Here is a 20,223-nt window from a genome sequence, read left to right on the forward strand (position 1 = left end):
TAAGTCCTCAGCCAGTTTAATCCCAAGTGCCACCGTCACCAAGTCTCCTAGCTTCAGCCACCACCACGTTTCATCTTCATTCCACATTTTCCATCCATCCTCCCTCGCCCGTGTCTCGCTCTGTCGTTCGTTCTCCTTGAGTTGATGAAACGAGTCCCTCCTGTTCCCAGGACCTAAGTCCATGTATTTATGTGTGCCGTAGGTTCTTTGGGGATCTCTGAAATGTGGTGGTTCGGGGGGCTGCAACTTTTCAGCCTTTGGATTCCATTTAGCATAGACTTGAGGCTGGGTGGGTGTGTGGTGGCTTCCAGGGAAGAGAGCATTCCAACCCAAAAATGGTTGTCTATTTTTAAAGGCCAACTTTTGGCTGTTGCAGAGCTGCGGAGGGGAACACACACACACAACCTCTAGCTCATAAATTGGGGCACAGTGGCAGCATAACAATAAGTCACAAACACACAATGGGATACAGTTTGCTCTCTCTTCGCTCGCAGTTCTCTCTCTCTCTCTCTGTGGGTCTCTCCCTTTCGTGCATAAATTGATGCGAAACCGGAAAGAGTGGGAGGCGGAAACGCTTGACTTGGTAACAAGTCTGTGGCTCCAAGGTCCAGCCAGGCTGCCTCGCTGTTCGCCGCAATGTTTGGGAGGAGTGGAGTGTCGCCGCCATTTGGGCAAACATAAAAGCATTGTAAACAAACATGGCCAATGCTTATGGCCAACAACACACACACACGCACACAGCCACCCTACAATGAGACTGGACCAGGGACCCTCATATGCGTATAAGCTGTAAGTTAAACCGTTAAAATTGGTTTACACAGACGTGGGGCATTCCAGCATTCAGGATAGGAGCCGGCCGCCGGATAGGTAGGTGCAGATGGAGAACTGCAGGAGTTGCCTCACTAAACTGAATGGAAATGTGAGAGCCGAAGGGATAGCGGAGCGAGAGAGAGAGAGGTAAATATGTAGATTGGGTGGCTAGAGGGACAGAGAGGGATTGGGAGCAAAGGATGGGGATGGGGAGGAATATGGATTGTGAGCAAAGGATCTATCCTTGGCAGAGAGCCATGAGGGGTGTACGAGAGGAATGTGCCACTGACAGGAGGAGGCACCAACCAACCATTGTTGTCTGCTGATAGTTTCCCCCATCTTATCTGCTACGAGATGTTGGGGCTCCTCTGTCAACGATGCGATGCGATGTGATGTCGCCGCTGCCACTTTGCCAACGGGCAAACAAGAACTCGGCCAAGTACCCCCAGCATTTGCAGCGTTTTACTACACTGCCAGTGTAGTACAGTGGCAACTCGACTAAAATGAAGCACACAAAAGTTACTTTGCAAATAGTAAAAGTTGAGCATTTGGCTATTATTTAACACTCTTGAGCTATAAAATGGAAATTTATGCATATTTTACATTTTTCGTAGTCTTATGCTAGCATTTCTCATAGCCAAGCTGCACTGTGGCAGAGGCTCTAATGGTTTTGCCTGTACTCTTGGCAGTTGTTTGTCTGCCGCCCACTCCCTGCCACGCTCTCTCCTCGTCCTGCAGCTGCTGCTCACCCTTTGCTGCTGCTTCCCTTGCTGCGTTGCGTTCCCTTCCTGTTCCTGTTCCTCCTCTGTTCCGTTCCGTTCCCTTCCTGTCCTTTGCTGTCACTTAACCGCACGCGCCTATAAGCAGGCAATATATTTTAACAGCCCAAAAGCCAGAGAGGAGAGCGGAGCGGAAGAGTGTTGGGAGTGGTATAAGCACAGAGATGATAGAACACTGAAGCCCATTATGTGATTGTCCTGGAATGGAAAATGGAAAAAAAAAAGAAAATCCTCGTGCAGTCAGACATGTGTCATATCCGTTGTACTTATCCCACACCATTCAGTGATTCTCTTTAATAATTCCGATGATTGCAATAATGATGATCATCATGATGTAAGTGTGGATGTCCCAACTGATTTGCATTTACGAGTGGGAGCCAGAATGCATCAATCTGCTGCAGGTTGTGTTGGAGGAGGTTCAGCCAGTGCAGAGGGGGCCAGCGGTCTGTGTGGGGTGCCACGTGTCGGACACAATTTGCAATGCGAGCAAATGTCCTTGATGGTTCAATTTGATGCCAGTCAGGCCCCTGTCTCTCTTTCTCTCTCTCTATCTCTATGCATATGTATATCCTATCCGCAATGGGGGTGGAGTCGGTGTCTGGCTGGATGTGGATGTGGGTGTGGGTGTGGGTGTGGCCGCCCACTGATTGGGGTTACAAGCTGAATTAGCCACGCATCCTGGCTCTGCCTGGCTGCCCCCAAGTGCAGTCTCTGTCGCAGAAACCCACATAAATTGCGATGTGTGATGGAATGTGCCTGCCCGCCTGCCATTCACCCACCCAGCCAGCTGGGGCTGGGGCTGACGAGTGGGTCCGAACCACAAATCCCCAGCATGCAAAGGAGTCGTCGTCCAGGGTTCTCTGTTGGTGTGTTGTGTGGCAAGGAGTGGGCTGCCACGTGTCCATTCTGGCCAAGCGGCTTACAAACACCGCACCCTGTCTCTCTCCTGTCTCAACTTGCTGTGCTGTGGTTTCTGTCCTGTCCTGCCACTGTCTGCCTTTTCTGGTTATGGCTTAGCTCCTGCTTCTCCCACTCCTCTACTCCCACTCCTACTCTCATATTCGCTCGCCCTCTCTCACACACACAGTTTGGTTCAGGTGATGCCTAGGAGAATCGTTTCGGGCGACTCAATCTACGCCAACTCCTCCTCTTATTGTGTTCATCATTCGATTTGCCTGACTAACTGACTGCTGTTCGACCATTAACGCTTTGTTGCCAGCTCCTGCTGCTCTCCACCTCTATTTGTTTCAGTTTGCACAATACAAATTCAAGTTGGGTTTCGGCCAAGGATTGGCTTTGGCACGGACATAGATGATTTGAAATTGTGGCAGATGGTAAAGGGTAAAGGAATCGTTCGATCTCTTGATGTTGTGGCTTCTTTGGGTATCAAATTAGAGATGAACTGGCCGTTGATCGATACATTTCCGTGTATATCGATATTATTTTAGAGCAGAAGTAGCGCTTGAGCGATTATAATCGATACATTCATTATTTTAGCTTCCGCTTTAGTCCAAAAATTAGATGCTCTTCCGCTCTGCTGGTCCTCTGGTCATCTGATTGCTACCCTCAACGAAATCATAAATTTAAAATTAAGTCAAGGTCTCGGGAGTGCCCTCCCCGCCGCCCTTTCTCCCCACCACCAAAATGAGCCGCTGGAAAAGGGCAAGCCGTTACGCTCGACTCCACTCGATGTCTCCCAGGGAGACGGAACTAATTTGCATATTTTTTGAGTGTTCTCCTCTCTCTATCTCTTGCTCTGTTTGAGTTGGGGGATGGGTCTGTGGGGAACCTTGGTTGTCCCTCAATTAAACTGTCATGTCAAAGTCTCGGTGCTCGTCAATGGCGGCCATGGAGATTGGCGATGGCTATCGCTCGGGCTATCATGGGATCTGCCGTTGTTCGTGGCTCCTTCCTTCCCCTTTCTTTCAGACATGGAGCGTGTTTCGCTCTCTCTCTCTCTCTGTGTCTCCGTCTCTGTCTATTTGTGAATATCTATGTCCCTATCTATTTTCCCCTACGCATATCTGCTGTCCCTACATTTTCGCTGGCTTGGCTTTTACGGCCCCGGCACGTCGCTGGGATTTTAAGTGCCAGCCTCACACAATGGGAAAGGGTAGCCGTAGCCCCTTCTATCTTCTCCCTCTACTGGCGGGCTGTACGCCTCCGTTTTGGCCTCATTTCGATTCAATTTTCTCCTCCCGGCTGCTCCTCGTGCTGTTGCTACTTCAGGCCCGGACTCAAAATGGCAGCCACAGCAGCACACAGCGAACATCATCCATTCGCAGGCATCAGGCATCAACAGCAGCAGCCGTTGCCATTTGACATTTCAAATTGATTCTCTGCGATTTATGTACAACATTTGCGCACCCACACAACACAGATAAACGCAGATACACCCACACAAACACACACACCCACACACACACGAGGCAGAATCTCCTTCCTGCTCTGCAAACAATGTCGAATTATAAGTTATTCGATTAATTTATTGAATGTACTTCCAGTCTGTGTGCATAGAATATATCTGACCAGAAGCTGTTCCATTCCATGACAGTTCTTGTGTGTGGAGTGTGGCTTTGGGATGTCCTAGACAATAAAGATGATCTATCTGAAAGGAAGACAAATAGTTAAAAGTGTTCCAAGAACTTGTAAGATTAGCATTCATATTTCCCCCCACGAACATCTTTTGTTTCCTTTAACGAAATTTATCATTTTCAAGCACACAATTTCCTTTCTTTTCCTTTCCTTCTCCAACTGGTTACCATTTTCGCTTGAATTTGCAATCTGAAAATAGTTCTTCCCTCGAACTTTAGTAATGGTTTTACCAAATGTTTTACGAGCAAAAGTTTAACAATTTGCAGATTTCATTGGGTGCAGCCAGCGAGCGAGTACGTGGGCGCTGGAGAGCCCAGAGCAAGTCCCAGAGCAATAAAAATAGTTGAATGCTTAACCCAATTTTGTGTGGGTGGAAAGCAGTACCTGAGTTGTGGCAGCTGCTGCCACCTGCCACCGTGGGGGATACGCAGACACGACATGGGAGGTGACTCGTAGCAGGCTGAGACTTCTGGCCATTCCAATGGCTGGCTGCTTCTAGTCGGAGAAGGTCCTGCCTTTCGCTTATTAAGATGCGACTTTTTTTAAACATTTTGCTGCTGTCCGCCAGCGAATGTCGCGACGGGCAACTGCAGTGACGCAAATAACGCGACATCGAGCAATCAACGCGGATGGCTGTGTGGCTGGGTGACGTTTCGTGGCATGAGTTGACAGTGGGTTGATGATGATGATGGCTGGCTAGCGCCCGCGATTCTAGCTGATGTCATCAGACAAGGACAAGGACCTGCCCCATCCACCGTCACGGACTTCGTTGTGGTGTTGCCCCAAAGCCAAATTAAATAAATAGAAAATGTTTTTTTGTGTGTGTGGGGTGGGCCATCGGTCTAATGAAATTCGAACACGCGCAACACATTTCCAAGTAGGCGGATGGATAGATTCGATGGCACAAGAACAGCAAAAGCGACAAAATGTCCGTTGATGGCCGAGGCAGGGCATCATCTGGTGGGTTCGCTTCGTAATGAGCCACGCATGCAAAAAGCATTCGAGGTCAGGCATCGAGTCCTCTGCTGTGACCTTCGCCAGAGACAGAGACAGAGACAATGCCAAGGCAGCCAAGGCACAACCCATGCGGAGGAGCGAGGTCTTGCCTAGGCATGAGTCTGTGTGTGTGCAACTGAGCTTTCATATCCTTTAGCCAGCACCATTCGATAATCTCGTTTCCGTTTTGCATGGCCTGTTGCCACAGGAAGTTGCATGCAACGTCCTTTAGAACGCATTAAGAAGAGATGAACACAGATGAATATTTTATAGAATATTTGATCCCAAAAGTTGTACAGGGTATGCCCGCTAATCGTAGAGAGAGACACAGAAAACGAGAAAGTAAACTTGCAAAAATTCCCGACTGTTTGCTTGATAATCATTTAACACTTTTCCACATCTTTTCTCCTTCTTCCCGCAGATACAAGTTAAAAGGAAAAAAAAAGAAAATGCCACAGCAAAAAGCAGCAGCCGCCACAATGCATACAAATGAACGGAGGAGCAGGGCCAGAACCAGAACGAGGAGTCACGTAGCGTGGAGGCAGAATGGATAGTCAGAGGAGGTTCTAATTAAGCCAAGACCGAGGCGGGGCCTTGGGTGCTCGGCCAGAATTAATGGAGCCAGCTAGCCTAGAGAGAGAAAGAGGCAGAGCGGCTCACCAGCGAGCGCAAGTTGGAGCAAGTATTTTGGGTGTTCACACAAATTAAATTTCATCAAGTTTATTTGCTGTAAATGAGGCAACATCCAGCAGTGGAGGAGGCGCAACAGACGCTGCCGCAAACCCCCGATCCCAGATGTCTCATAATTTAATTTGTGCCCCCAGCCCCAGCCCCACCAAAACCCCTTCCTTATTTGCCTGAGCTGAGCGCCAGCACGTGTTGCCATGTTACACTTTAAATGTTTGCAAGAGAAAGAGAGAGCTCACACTCACACAGACACATTGAGAGAACACAGATACTATTTACGAGCTAGATTTGTTCCATGTAAATAGTCACTATAATTATTATTATACACATAATTATGATTTCTGTTCTGCGGAAAAAGAGGAAACTAAACACTAAACGCCCCTTAACGAAAATATCTACAAATATTTATTACAAAAATTTCATATTTGTGCAACAAACAAAAAAAGAAGGGGGTGAGACGAAGCGAAAGAAGCGGAGAAGCTGCTAAAGGAAAATCTATTAATTAGTAATTATTATAATGTGATGTTATATATAAAAAATCAATCGCTAATGCAAATTAAACAAAGAAATGAAAAATGCAACAAAAATATGGAACGAAGAAGCAAGCGGTCAAGCGGTATAAAACAATTGTTAACCAACATAACAAAACTTTCATTAAGTAGATTTTTCGAATTACATTTAAAATATATTAAATTAATTAACAAATAGAAGGAAACGATCGAACGAACGAGACGGAAAGGAACCGAAAGGGAAGGGAACACACAATCCACATAAATTCGCTGTAAACACGAAAATAAAATGCGTTTTTCTACTCAACATGAACAAAACGAAACAAAAACCAACAAAAAATGGATATGTAAAATGATTTTTCCAAAATTTAGAGATTAACCCCCCTATAATCGTAACTAAATATATAGTAAACCAATTTATATATATACATACGTATATTCTATGTAAATGTCGGAGATACTTCAGTTATTTGTGTGTGTGCTACATCTTCTATATACCTCTTTCTATATCTATATCTATATAAATATAAGTGGAGGAGAGAACGCGCTTGGCTTACCGTCTAGCAAACAAACCCAAGCCGAGGCCTTGTTCTTCTCCAGCCCCAAGCATTGTTCAGATATTCTATACACAAAAGGAGAGGGAGGAGAGCTACATATTATCCCTTATCCCCTACAATTTATTGTATTTATTCTCTATATATCTCTCTCTCTCCCTCTCTCTCTTCATCGATGTGTTCGTTTCCAATAAAACAAAAAACAAAACAAAATCTTGTATAAAATCGGGCTCTCCTCTCTACGCACTTGAGACACGACAAAATCTTTGTAAAATATTATACGAAAATAATGAATTGTACAATTGATAAGTGCAACAGAGCGAGAGATGGAGCAAAGGAGGTTTTAGTTTTTCTACTTGAATCGCATTTCTTCCACTTATCATCCAAGAATCAGAATTTGAGTCTTCTTTAGACCTCAAGCTCAAAAAGAAACACTGATCGAGAAAATCCCACAACCAATTGAAACGAAATTTGGTAGGTTCTATTCTATTATTTAGTTGTCTTGTTATTTATACTTACGTATGATTAAATCTAGTTTTGTGTCTAATTTACGTTTAAGTTTTGGCTCTGCAATAAATACAAGAAAGTGAAAATACATTCATACGACGACTATATATTTGTTTCTATAATTTATTTACCTTTTGTTTTATTATTTTCGAACGATGGAATAAAGAAACTAAAACCAAAACATTTATAAAACCAAACATAAACATAAATTGCTAAAATTAAGCGCAAAGTTCAATTAATACAAATTAGAATTTTAATATCAACATCATTTGGAATATTTATATATACACAAAATATATACAACTCGATATATGAATAATTAGTAAAACAAACAAAAAACAAAACAAAAATCAAATCAATTTCCATAAAAAAGATGAGAATATTCTTAGTAACGAGTGCAGCAACAGACACTCGTGCAATTGTACTTTAAAATTGAATAAAATTCAAAAAAACCCTAAGGAAAAAATATAAAAAAAACTACAGAGAAGGAAGCGAAAGAAAGCAAGAGAATAGCATAAATGAAACAGAAGGAGTGGAGTGGATAGCAGGAGCAGCACCTCCTAAAGCCCGAGGGCTACGTGGCACAGGGCTGCCTTCATAGCCTTTAAGAGTGCCACAGCCACAGACAGACAGACACACACAAGACACACAAGCAGACACACGCAGATAAAACAACACCACACGCGAGCAGAGTTCGTCTTGGCCCAAAAAAGAGTACAGAGTGAGTTGATTGTTAGCCAGATCCTAATAGCAAAATAAAAGAAGAATACAGATGAAGCGAAAGGAAAAGAGCGAGTACTGAAGCCCAATCAGTTGAGTGTCAGCGAGAGATGATTAAAGAGCGAGAGGAACATAAAGAACGAGTGCCTAGACAGAGCCTAGAGAGCCGAGGCTAGAACGGGATAAAGAAAAAGCGTAAAGCAAGTGCATGATTGATTGGCGGCTGTGTCGTGCATTGGGAGCAGCAATTGCAACAATAATTCCAGGCATATCGAAGCATTTTTACAAACAAACTAAAAACGAAAACACTCGGACGACAGCAATCAGTGAATCGGCACACAAAACTGACGGCAATAACAAGTTAAAGTTTAGTACTTAAAAACTAATAACAAACAAAAAGAAACCCACACAAATACAAAGAAACAACCAACTTTAACAGCAACAGATGATGTGAACTTAAATAAAAATGGAACCAGAAGAGAGCGAAGACAAACACGAAGGAAGAGAGCCCACAGAGAACACGGAACACTAGAGCCACACAAGCCACGAAGACACCAGGAAACACAAAGAAACACACACGAGACACGAAGAATAATTACTTAACGCGGGATTCACATATGTATATTCAAGAAGCAATAATGAAGATATATTTCCAAATAGAACTATGATAAAAACTAAAACTAAAACTAAAACAAAAACAAAAACATGAAAACGCCCCAAAGGAAATTCGAAAAAACTAACATGAATATAATATTTATACATAATATATTTTAATTATAGTTACAAATTAGCATATACATAAATATATATATAAATATACATGCATAAAACCGATATATATATACATATATGAATATATATATATATATAGTCCAAACAAATTAGCAAAACAAAAAGAAACCGGAAAAAACGAAATAAAAGTTTAATATTTACAAAATATTAAAATATCGATGTGCAATTTAAAAAGCGTTTAAAACAAAACAGACACTCACACACAACTAATACACCTATATATACACAGACACACACACACACATATAGAAGGATATAAACATTATATAGATATACATATATAACAGATCTATACATTTATATAAACCAAAAAACAAAAACAAAACGAAGAACAAAACTTAGTGGCGACAACAATTTACATAGCACACAGAATCCACAGCAAAAACCTACACAAAAAAAAAATCAAAAATTAATAAAAATAAACAAGAAAATAAAACACGAAGCAAAACCAAAAAAAAAACAGACCGTGTTAAATGCTATAACAAAAAAACAACACACGGTTCAAGTCAAGTTTTTGAGCAAATACTCATAATTGTTAAAAATGTTTAAATAAAGTAATAATAATAATGATAACAACAACAGAAAGGGGAAGAATGGAAGATAAATCCATAACAAATTGCATATTACATATATTTTTTCTCTTCTTAGAAAATTTAGTTAAAAAAAAGAATTACAATTAAGTGTTAGTCTTATATATAAAAAATAAATCTATATAAAAAATTGAAAGACAACAAAAGTATGAAAATCATGGAATGTGCCGCCGACGAATGACGTGTGTGTGTGCAAAGTAAAAGAAGCAAAGCAAAACACAAACATGAAAATGCATAGAACAATTCCGCAAACACCATGAACGAAAAAAAAAACTTAAATTAAGAACTTAGATTTGCCTTTGTGTTTAATATCAAGTGTTTTCTCTTATTATCATCATTATGGCATATAATTTCAGTTCATTTTCAATTGGTCAGACATGAAATGATTTACTTACGTATTGATTGAGAAATAAAAATTATTAAACAAAAAGAACAACAACCATGAAAGTTTGTTTTAATCTGTGTAAGTATTGCGTGTGGGTTGGGTGCGGGGGGTTCTCGTCTTGCGTATGGTTTCCAAGGTTCCAATATCCAATATTTGTTTGTAAATAATCCCATTAATCATCCGTCACATGTTTCGCTTTGCAGGAGGATAGCTTATCAGTATGGAACCGGACTGCCACTGATATGACCAGTACAACGCGTATCCGCGATACGTTACGCAGGATATTAAATATACCTATAACAACTACAATGGAGTATAAGATACACTGTGATAGCCTTAAATATGTTTCAGTGTAAGTATTCAACAACCACCTGAAAGGCGAGAGAGAGCTAAAGAAACCCATTTTGAATGATCTTTGATTTTTCGAAATTAATCTAATATCCGATAATACCCACCTGTACCTTCCTCAGGCAGAATCTTTCAAATCGAAGGCCTCAATATCTTTCTACAAATTCATTTCATACATTCTGGAAGTCGCTATTCTCAAGATACATAAACATATTAGCAAAAAAAACGAATTTACTAACGCCTCAAAACCATATTTATGTTCTTATATTGCAGTAATAAAGGCCCATTGAAGAGCTGAAATTCAATGAATAACTATAAACCACAAAAGAGAAACAAAAACAATAATTTTTCAAACAGATAATACAAGTCACTAGTAAACAAATCAGCAACAGCATCAAAAAAACTACAAATACACCACACCACACCCTACCACACCGCCTCTACAGTCAGTGAATGATCAGGAGGATGATCATCTGGATACACTTTGGAGCTCCTTCAGAACCACCACCACCACCACAACCTGGAATCCCCATGAACAGCAGGACAAAGTAATATTTAAGCGCTAATAAGACGAATCTTTGTGTCGTGAAATGATCGTCTACAAAGTGTGTGTATATATGAAACGCAATGAATATTTTAGTTTGTATGTATAAAGTTTTGTATTAGGCATTCATTTCTATATTCTATATTAAGTTCAAAGATTTCTTTATTTGGAACCCCCACCCAACACAACCAAGCCTTGTATTGTAGCCTTAAATCGATTGTAGTAGCTTCATAGCCACATTTAGCCATCAGAATCCTTGCCTTCCCACAGAGACACACACAGACACTCTCAACACCCAGAAGCACACCCACTAGCTGATACTGTATTCATCTGTTTGCAATGATTATTTTACAATTACTGATAAACACCGAAACTGAATAATCAAATTGTTTGTTTTTGTTCTTGAAGAAATACACAAGAAAGTTTTTTACATGAAGAAAATGATGCGAAAAGAAATGAAAACTTAAAAGAAAAAAAATCCCCAGTTGTTTTACATATACTTTTACCCACAGACTCATCCCGAGACACAATCCAGCTCAAGACCATCCCAATAAAGCAAACTATTAAAGTTGCAGACATTATTTTGGTATTCATCTAAAACGGTTTCTTCTGATTGGTTTGAGTATTTTGATGTGCGATTTGTGTTGCATTTAAATCACAATCATTAAGGATCTGATGATGATACCTTCAAGCTATGCACCTTGTCTCTGATATATGTATCCTGATGTGCTGTGGATGCTCTTCCATCAGCGAGAACTCAGCTCTTTGAGGCCTGATTATTAAATTGGAATGATCCGTTTTAATTTGTTTTATGACAATTTAATTACATGTTTACTGGCTTTATTATTGGAAATTCGCGACCGGTACTACACCTATAAGTAATATCTTAAAATGTTAAATGTTCGCCAAAAGCGTGTTCGCTAATTGTCCTCGTAGATGGTCAAATCCATTATGTAGACATTTGATATAAGACAGTCTCCCTCCTGGAAAGGAAGCAAAATAGTAAATCATAAGGGGAAGCAAGTGTTGAAGGTATTTATGCTCACCGCTGGCGTAATGCCCACAAGGGCATCCGCATGGCCATAGAACTCTTCCTTGAGGGAAATGACAATGGTCTGCAGATTCGTGGTGTGATCCCTTATGTACGAGGCAACCTTGCCAATATTTGTGTTGTCCAAGGCTGCATCTATCTCGTCGAGCACAAAGAAAGGCGCTGGTTGGTAGCTAATAAGAGGAGATTTATCATCAATTAAATTCAGATAAAATCTTTCCGACTTACCTGTGCGTGGAGAAGAGCAGTGCCAAAGCAGCAATGGTTTTTTCACCGCCACTCAAGTTGCTCATCGGCTGGAAGCGTTTTCCGGGCGCCACGCAATTGTAGTTGATGCCATCCAGATAGGGCTCTTCGGGATTATCGGGTCCGATGTAGGCCTGGGCCGCTTCATTGCGTGCCAGTTTCTTGTAGATGCCATCGATGGCATCGGAGATGTGCTGACAGCATTGCACAAACCGAGAGGAGCGCTCGTTCTTCACCTTCTCAAAGTTTGCCTTGGCCTTTTTGGCCTTTCGTCGGGCATTCTCGAACTCCTCGTTGGTAGATTGTACTTTCTCCGTGACGGCATCGAGTTTCTGCATTGCCTTCATATTTGGTGTCTGTATGCGCTCCAGAACATCCAGCTTACCCTGCAGATCCTTCTGCAGCTGTTCATTGGCCTTCTTGAAGGCGGAATCATCCTTGAGCTTGGTGAACTCGCGAGGCAGCGAACGATAGTCGACCTCAATGCTGAAACGACAAAGGCACAGCACACGTTCCAATCAATATTGCCGGCAAAGCGAGAACAGATCCACTTACATATTGTCCATTGTCATGGACATGGTGCTGTTGTCCGCGTCGCTGCCGCGCACTGCATCGTCCAATGAGCCACGCAACAATGGCACCACAATACAATCGGTCTGTGGCAGAGGAATACGAAATATAATTGATAATTTTTGCAACCATTTTGGCACTCACCTTGGCCTGCAGCAGTATGTTCTGGCGCTCGTTCTTCTTGGCCTCAATCTTCGACTCGACGGAGGACATTTGGCTGCCAACATTGTGAATTTCTTTGGCCAAATTGGCAACGTCTCGGCGTGCCTTGGAGATGTCCTCTTCCATATCGTCGACCGCCTGCTTCTTGGACTGCTTATCCTGCTTGAATTTTTCCATCTTGTCCTTGTCCTCATCAATTTCTTTGAGATAGCGTGCCTCTGCCGTTTTCAGACCCTCCAAGGCATCCTCCTCGTCCTGAACGCTGCGCTCCCAACGCTCAACGTTCTCTGTGGACCAAAAACAATTAGATGGGCAAATTCTTGATAGCTAGTGGGAAGTACATGCTTCGCGTATCCTTTTGCTTCTCAAAGTCCAGCTGTGAGTTAATCGCGTCGACCTGCTGCTCGAATTCGGCTCGCTTGCGTGCCCTTTCCTGCTGCATGACCAGCTCGCGCTCCTCGTACTGGCGAATGTTCTTCACACCCAAGCGGCGGCAGAAGGCGGCAAATACTTTGTCCTCCACATTGTTCATGTTCTCCTTGATCTCCTGGATGTGCTCCTCGCGATTCTGCATACGACGCTCGATTTCACTGATTTTTGGCTACAAAAGAAGACGAACCTTTAGAGGATTGGCTGGGAATTGTGTGGGGGGGCATCAACTTACACCAAAATCATCCAGCTGGCTTTGCACTTGGGCCAGTTGATTGTCGTATTGGCCAATTGACTTCTTGGACGACTCCAAGTCGACCATGCTGTACTTGAGGCGGTTCTCCAGGCCCTTGATCTGCGACTCCACAGTCGCCAGTTCGCTCTGCTTGCGTGACTTTTTAACGAGCTCCTTGAGCTCCTCGTTGAGTCGCTCCTTCTGCATCTTCAGCTGGGCCATGTGCTTCTCATCCCAACGCTTCGCCTTGCGCGCCAGATCGTGGCTGCCTCCGGAGATGAGGCCAGACTTTTGATAGAATGTTCCATCCAAGGCGAGGGCATCGAAGCGCGAACGATCGATCTCGTAGGCCACCTTCATGGCATCCTCGGGCGTCTCGCAGACCAAAGCATTGCCTGTGGCAAACAGCACTGCACGCTCGATCTCCTGCGGCTCGAACTTCAGCACATCGAAGACCAGACGCACGTTGCGCGGCTCGCTGATGTTGCGCAGGCGCTCCTTCAATGGCTTCACTTGTAGGTAATCAAGCGGCAGAAAGGTCTCCACCTCCAGCATTTGTTCTTTTAAGATCTGCAAAGGATATTCAATTGATTTCAGTATTTGGGGAGTGAGGGGAGTTTCAATGTGAGCCAACCTGAATGCAATGGCGTGCCGTCTTCTCCGAGTCCACAATGATGGCTTCCATGAACTTGCCCAGAACTTTGGTGACGGCCACATTGTAGCGCTTGTGGGTGGGCTGACACATGTTGATCATGCGATCATAGACGCCCGGCACCTGCTTCTTGAACAGCTCAACGACCTCTTGCTTCTTCTTGCGGCGCGCATCCTCGTGCTTGTCGCCCTTGGCGTCGCCCAGTTGTTCCCGCACATTCTCCAGCTCGCGCTGCTTTTCGGCAATCTTCTCCTTGGAGCTGCCCACATCTCGGCGCAGCTCATCCTTGATGCGGTTCTGTTCTTCGAGTGCCGCCTGCGAGGATTTGATGTGATCCATGAGCTTGTCGCGCCGCTTGACGGCCTCCTCGCGCTGCAATGTCAGCTTCTTGAACGACTCCTCGACGGAGGCTCTGCGATTTGTTTCGCCGTCGAGTGTGTCCTGCTCGGACTTCTGCTCACGGTTCACCGAATCCAACTCTGAGCGATACTGTGTGGCCGTGGCCTCGGCCTCCTGCTTCAGCCGGTCGTACTCCTGCACGAGACCCTCCTCCATGTTCACACTCTTTCCGCGCCGCTGCGACTCGTTCTCGATCTCGTCCTCAAAGCGCTTCTTCAGCTCCTCAATATCCGCCAGTTGCTTCTCCAGCTTTCGTATGTCCTGCTGGTGGGCGTTGTCCGCCTCGCGAGCCGTCTCCAGCGTCTTTTGCAATGAAATTAGCTTTTTCTTGCAATGGGAAACCTTCTCCTTGGCCTTGATGTACAGCGGCCGGCGTTTGTTCATTTGCGTCTCAAATTCGCGAATCTCTTGATCGATTTTAGCCAAATCGCGTGTTATCTTGCCAGCGTCTTTCTTCTTCTCGCGCAGCACCTCGTCGGCTGCTTCCTTGCGCTGCTCGACGGCCTTCACCTCCAGTTGCTTCACCTCCATGTCGGCTATATACTTTTGGATATCCTTCTCCACATGGAACAGCCGAAACAGTTGATACTCCACTTGTTTATCATTCTGAAAGAATAAAGATGCAAGTTAGAGATCAGAGGATAAGTTTGGTGATGGCATGGCCAATGGATGCGCACATATTCATTCTGTAGACGCGTATAGCGCTCGGCTTCCATTTTCTCGTGTTTGGCCTCCTTTCGCTCGGCTGCTATGCCCTTCTTCTTTTGGTAGGTAAACTGTGTCTCCTCCTCGGCCACAATCATTTCCTGCTTCAAGCGATTGTAGTCATCTTTGAGCAGGCCAGAGCTAGCAAAAGAAAACAAAATTAGATTTACAACATTCCAGATCCCAGAGTGGCCAGGCACCTACCCGCTAATTTCCTCAAACAATGCGGTGCGCTCTTTTGGTGTCTTCATGGCAATGTTCTCGACAGCACCCTGGAACACGAGAAAGTTCTTTGCCTTCACATTAATACCAATCTTTTCCAGCTTGTTCAGGTAGGTGCTGCTCGAGACGCTCTGAAATTGCAATGAGATTAGCCATTAGCCATGCAAACAAGTGCTGAGGGGGATTGTTTTCAGTTACCTCTCCATTGATGCGGTATTCGGAGGAGCCACTGATGACGGCGCGCTGAAAGTCCATATGCTTCTCCTCGTTCAATATAAACTTTGCTGTCACATAGCAGCTGCGTGACACTGGCTTGCCAATTGAGGAGCCGTGTATCAGATCGTTCAGGCGCTTCACACGAAGGCTGGAGGTCTTCTCACCCATCACAAAACTGATGGCGTCCATGAAGTTGGACTTGCCGGAGCCATTAGGGCCAATAACGGCATTAAACTGCTTCAGAGGACCCACAACAATGTGGCCGCGGTAGGACTTGAAGTTTTCCATCTCAATTGACTCCAGGAATGCAGTCTCGTCATCTGGCTTACGCACCGGAGGCGCCGCCACTCTGTGTGTAACTTCGTCGTCCTCGTCGGCCATTTTAGCAATTAGCCAATATGAAAACCCCGAAAAATAACAATATTCGCGCGAAATATATTTTTTTTTCTCAACAAATGCTGCAGTGTGACCTCGAGTTCAGCTTTAAAATATACCGTTTGACCCATATAAATATACCGAAACATACCTTCTCATTTAAAAAAATACCGTAAATATACCGAAGAAAAACGACCTTAGCTTAATTGACTGACCAATGTCTGCACTTCCCTGAGCACTAACTTCAGGAGAAATATTTATTTTGAAGCAATACTCCTTCCACCGGTGGCTATAGAGTCAGTAACTATCTTTGGTAGTATATATACCATAAACGGTCACCCTGCAGTACAGTATGCTATTTTGGGTTCGCTGTGAATGGCAAAATTCGATAAGCCATAATCAAACGATTGCCCATTTTGTGATTGTCAAAATGTCATCGATGTCAGCTGCTTTTGTTTACACCCAAATGCAATTTCGAAACGCGATAAGAAAAAGCTGGAAAAGTCACTACTCCACAATTGGCACTGTAGATTACACATTGGTGCAACAGATTGCAGGAAATCCGCAACAGATTCTCATTGATGTCAGAGCGCCAAAAGAAATATGTGAAACGGGACAGATCCACGGCAGCATCAACATTCCCTTGGACGCAATAACACTTTTGCTTGGACCCACCACAAGCGTCGCTCAGTTCTATGACAAATTTGGAATCCAGAAACCCTCATTTCATACTCAAATCATTTTCTCATGTCGCTCTGGCAAGAGAGCCCGGGAGTCTGCTCTTCAAGCCACCGCCATGGGCTATGCCAACGTCAAGATCTACGAAGGCTCCTTCAATGATTGGCAGAAGCACCAGCAATCATCTATCTAGCAAAGAGTAACAACAAACAATCTCCATTTTCAGAAGGAATAAATCAACTATTTATTGAATAACTTATAATTTAATTTAATATTTGGCTAAGAGTCTTCTAATACTGATTAATATCTGCAGACTGTGACTAGATTAGTCGACCTCCTCGACTGTGGGCCCCTGGTAGCCACCGTTGGCGAAGCCTCCGGCCTGCTGGCCACAGCTTGGCCCCTGCGGACCATCGCCAGCGCCCTGCTGCTGGTGCATCTTCGTCATGATGGGGCTGCAGAACTGGGTGAGCTCCTTGAGCTTGTACTCGTACTCCTCCTTGTCGGCGGTGGTGTTGCCGTCGAGCCACTTGATGGTCTCGCCGCACTTCTCGAGGACACTGCTCTTGTCCGACTGGCTGATCCTGTCGCCCCCATTGTCGGCGGCCTCCTTCACGCCGAACACGTAGCTCTCCAGCTGGTTGCGGGCAGCGATCCTCTGGCGGTGCTTCTCGTCCTCCTCGGCGTACTGCTCGGCCTCGCTGAGCATGCGGTCGATGTCGGCCTGCGAGAGGCGACCCTTGTCGTTCTTGATCGTGATGTTCTTCGCATTGCCAGAGCCCAGTTCCTTGGCCGTGACGTTCAGGATGCCGTTGGCGTCCAGGTCGAAGGTGACCTCTATCTTGGGCACGCCCCGGGGTGCCGGGGGAATGCCCGTGAGGTTGAAGGTTCCCAGCACATTGTTGTCCTTCGTCATGGCGCGCTCGCCCTCAAACACCTGCACGGTCACGGCGGGCTGGTTGTCCGCGTAGGTGGTGAAGGTCTTCGACTGCTTGCACGGGATGCGGCTGTTGCGCTCGATCAGCTTGGTCATCACTCCGCCAGCGGTCTCGATGCCCAGCGAGAGCGGCGACACGTCCACGAGCAGCACGTCCTTGATCTGGCTGCTCTGGTCGCCGGAGAGGATGGCCGCCTGGATGGCGGCGCCGTAGGCCACAGCCTCGTCTGGGTTGATGGACAGGTTGAGGCTCTTGCCGTTGAAGAAGCTCTGCAGAAGGTTCTGCACCTTGGGAATGCGAGTTGATCCGCCCACCAGGACGATGTCCTGAATCTTGCTCTTGTCCATCTTGGCGTCGTTCAGGGCCTTCTCCACGGGCTGCAGGGTGTTGCGGAAGAGGTCCCCGCACAGCTCTTCGAAGCGGGCACGACTGACCTTCGTGTAGAAGTCGTGTCCCTCGAACAGGGCATCCACCTCGATGGATGCCTCTGTGCTGGAAGACAGCGTTCGCTTGGCCCGCTCGGCTGCGGTGCGCAGACGCCGCAGGGCACGAGGATTGGAGCGCAGATCCTTCTTGAACTTGCGCTTGAACTCCTCCGCCAGGTGGTTCACCAGCCTGTTGTCAAAGTCCTCGCCACCCAAGTGGGTGTCTCCGGCAGTGGCGCGCACCTCGAACAGCGATCCCTCGTCGATGGTCAGAATAGAGACATCGAAGGTGCCGCCACCCAGATCGAAGATCAGCACATTGCGCTCCCCCTTGAGATTCTTGTCCAGGCCATAGGCCAGAGCAGCCGCCGTCGGCTCGTTGATGATGCGCAGCACGTTGAGGCCGGCGATGGCTCCGGCATCTTTGGTGGCCTGCCGCTGCGAGTCGTTGAAGTACGCTGGCACTGTGATGACCGCGTCCCGCACTGAGGTGCCGAGATACGCCTCGGCGGTCTCCTTCATCTTGGTGAGGACCATCGAGCTGATCTCCTCCGGGGCAAAGCGCTTCTCCTCGCCCTTGAACTCGACGCTCATCTTCGGCTTGCCGCAGTCGTTGACCACCTTGAAGGGCCAGTGCTTCATGTCCTCCTGGATCTTGGAGTCGTCGAACTTGCGCCCAATCAGGCGCTTGGCGTCGAACACGCTGTTCTTCGGATTCATCGCCACCTGGTTCTTGGCGGCGTCTCCGATCAGCCGCTCCGAGTCTGTGAATGCCACATAGCTGGGCGTCGTGCGGTTGCCCTGGTCGTTGGCGATGATCTCCACCTTTCCGTGCTGGAAGACACCGACGCACGAGTACGTGGTGCCCAAGTCAATGCCAATGGCCGGCATTTTGTGTGTTTCTGTGAGTTTCTTTCTGTTGTTTCTTTAACAAAGAATTGGTTTAACTGGCTTCCGCTCTCTCGTTGCGAGTGTACTTTTTGTTTCCTTTTTCAATACTTTGATTTAATTTCTTGTTTCACTTTTACTTGTGTAGGTTGAATTTTCAGTTGTAACTGTCACTTTGGTTGCTTTTCTGCTTTTCGCTTGTGTTTTGCTTGCCGTTGCTTGCGTTGAAATGTGAAGGGGTAGCAAACTGCACCGCTATTTATACTCCCGGCCAGTGAGTGGAGAAAGCTCGCGACGTTTCGCGAGAGTGCGAGAGAGATGTGGATAGAGTCAAAGAGGAGATGACTGTATAGAGGGTAAGAACGATTGCAATGCTTCTCGAGGGTGCGAGAGAGATAACAAGAGCGTGTGTCAGGGGAAGTATGGTGAATCGTGGGGTGTGTTTGGAAAATTCAAGAATATTGAAGGGGAACGTACTGATGCATTGACGTAGGTCAGCTCCTCGCCGCACCAAATCAAAGCGCTGGATATTTTTAAAAATACTTTCCCTTTATTTATAGATTAAATTTTCAATATTCGCTCATTTTCTAAAATTGTTCTTAAATATCATTCTGGTGTCTAAGCTGATAAGAAATAAAATTAAACAAAATCCGGGAGCCTCGGGAGCTACATATGTACATATGTATGTATGTCCACATAATTGAATCACGCCGCCGTCTGCATATTGGCAATGGCACACTCCTTGCGATCCTTCGAGAGCAGCCAGCGGGCGGATTACGGAAAGAACCAAAAGAAGCACATGAAGATGATTCCTGGCAGCAGCCAGACGCGATTTAACAGGGCGAAGATCAGCGTCAGTTGGACGCCCAAGAATAAGATGCCTGTATAGAGGCGCTTGGCAGGACCACCACTTATCAGCTTAGACACCAGACTGATATTTAAAGAAAGTGAGAGAAGAATGACCGACTACACTGCAAGAAATAGTACGGCTCTGACCTCTCTACGCACAATAGATACTACAACTTGACACCTCTCTAAGAGCAAAGTGCACTTGATGGAATTACAAGATGACGCTCCATGAGGGCATCTATTTGAATGTTTTTTTACTTTTTTGTGGTCAAATTATATATACCACCTGTAAACATACTACATTTATTTGTTTATGAATGTGTGTATAGAAAAAGCTTATTTATTTACACTGAATGGACAATTTTAG

At 45.2% G+C, this 20,223-nt stretch overlaps 3 protein-coding genes across 4 annotated transcripts in view; 1 reads left to right on the top strand and 2 right to left on the bottom strand.

Moving 5' to 3' along the window:
* The window catches only part of LOC117897041 (eukaryotic translation initiation factor 4E type 2), a 47,084-nt gene extending 35,824 nt beyond the window's left edge, over positions 1–11,260 (top strand). Inside the window, exons 3-4 of one of the 2 annotated variants that reach the window (XM_034805624.1) lie at positions 10,128–10,276; positions 10,546–11,260. In XM_034805624.1, coding sequence (XP_034661515.1) covers positions 10,128–10,276; positions 10,546–10,570 — 174 coding nt within the window. In that variant the 3' untranslated portion in view covers positions 10,571–11,260. Of the gene's footprint in view, positions 1–5,601; positions 8,466–10,127; positions 10,277–10,545 lie in introns of those variants that run through there. The other variant, XR_004649063.1, reaches the window with a different exon arrangement.
* Positions 11,261–11,634: 374 nt separating this feature from the next.
* On the bottom strand, positions 11,635–16,172 carry LOC117897021 (structural maintenance of chromosomes protein 1A). The gene is made up of 11 exons (XM_034805597.1): positions 15,686–16,172; positions 15,470–15,618; positions 15,238–15,406; positions 14,144–15,166; positions 13,510–14,079; positions 13,191–13,446; positions 12,828–13,132; positions 12,669–12,769; positions 12,096–12,599; positions 11,863–12,040; positions 11,635–11,799 (listed from the first exon to the last, which is right to left on the bottom strand). The coding sequence occupies exons 1-11, from the start codon at positions 16,082–16,084 to the stop codon at positions 11,737–11,739; spliced, it is 3,717 nt and encodes a 1,238-aa protein (XP_034661488.1). The 5' UTR covers positions 16,085–16,172; the 3' UTR covers positions 11,635–11,736.
* Positions 16,173–16,983: 811 nt separating this feature from the next.
* LOC117897026 (heat shock protein 68) lies at positions 16,984–19,241 on the bottom strand. Its single transcript, XM_034805603.1, has one exon. It carries the CDS (start codon positions 19,008–19,010, stop codon positions 17,082–17,084), a length of 1,929 nt encoding a protein of 642 aa, XP_034661494.1. The 5' UTR covers positions 19,011–19,241; the 3' UTR covers positions 16,984–17,081.
* Positions 19,242–20,223: the final 982 nt, after the last annotated feature.

The sequence above is a fragment of the Drosophila subobscura genome, chromosome O (assembly GCF_008121235.1).
Source record: "Drosophila subobscura isolate 14011-0131.10 chromosome O, UCBerk_Dsub_1.0, whole genome shotgun sequence".
NCBI classification, from domain to species: domain Eukaryota; kingdom Metazoa; phylum Arthropoda; class Insecta; order Diptera; family Drosophilidae; genus Drosophila; species Drosophila subobscura.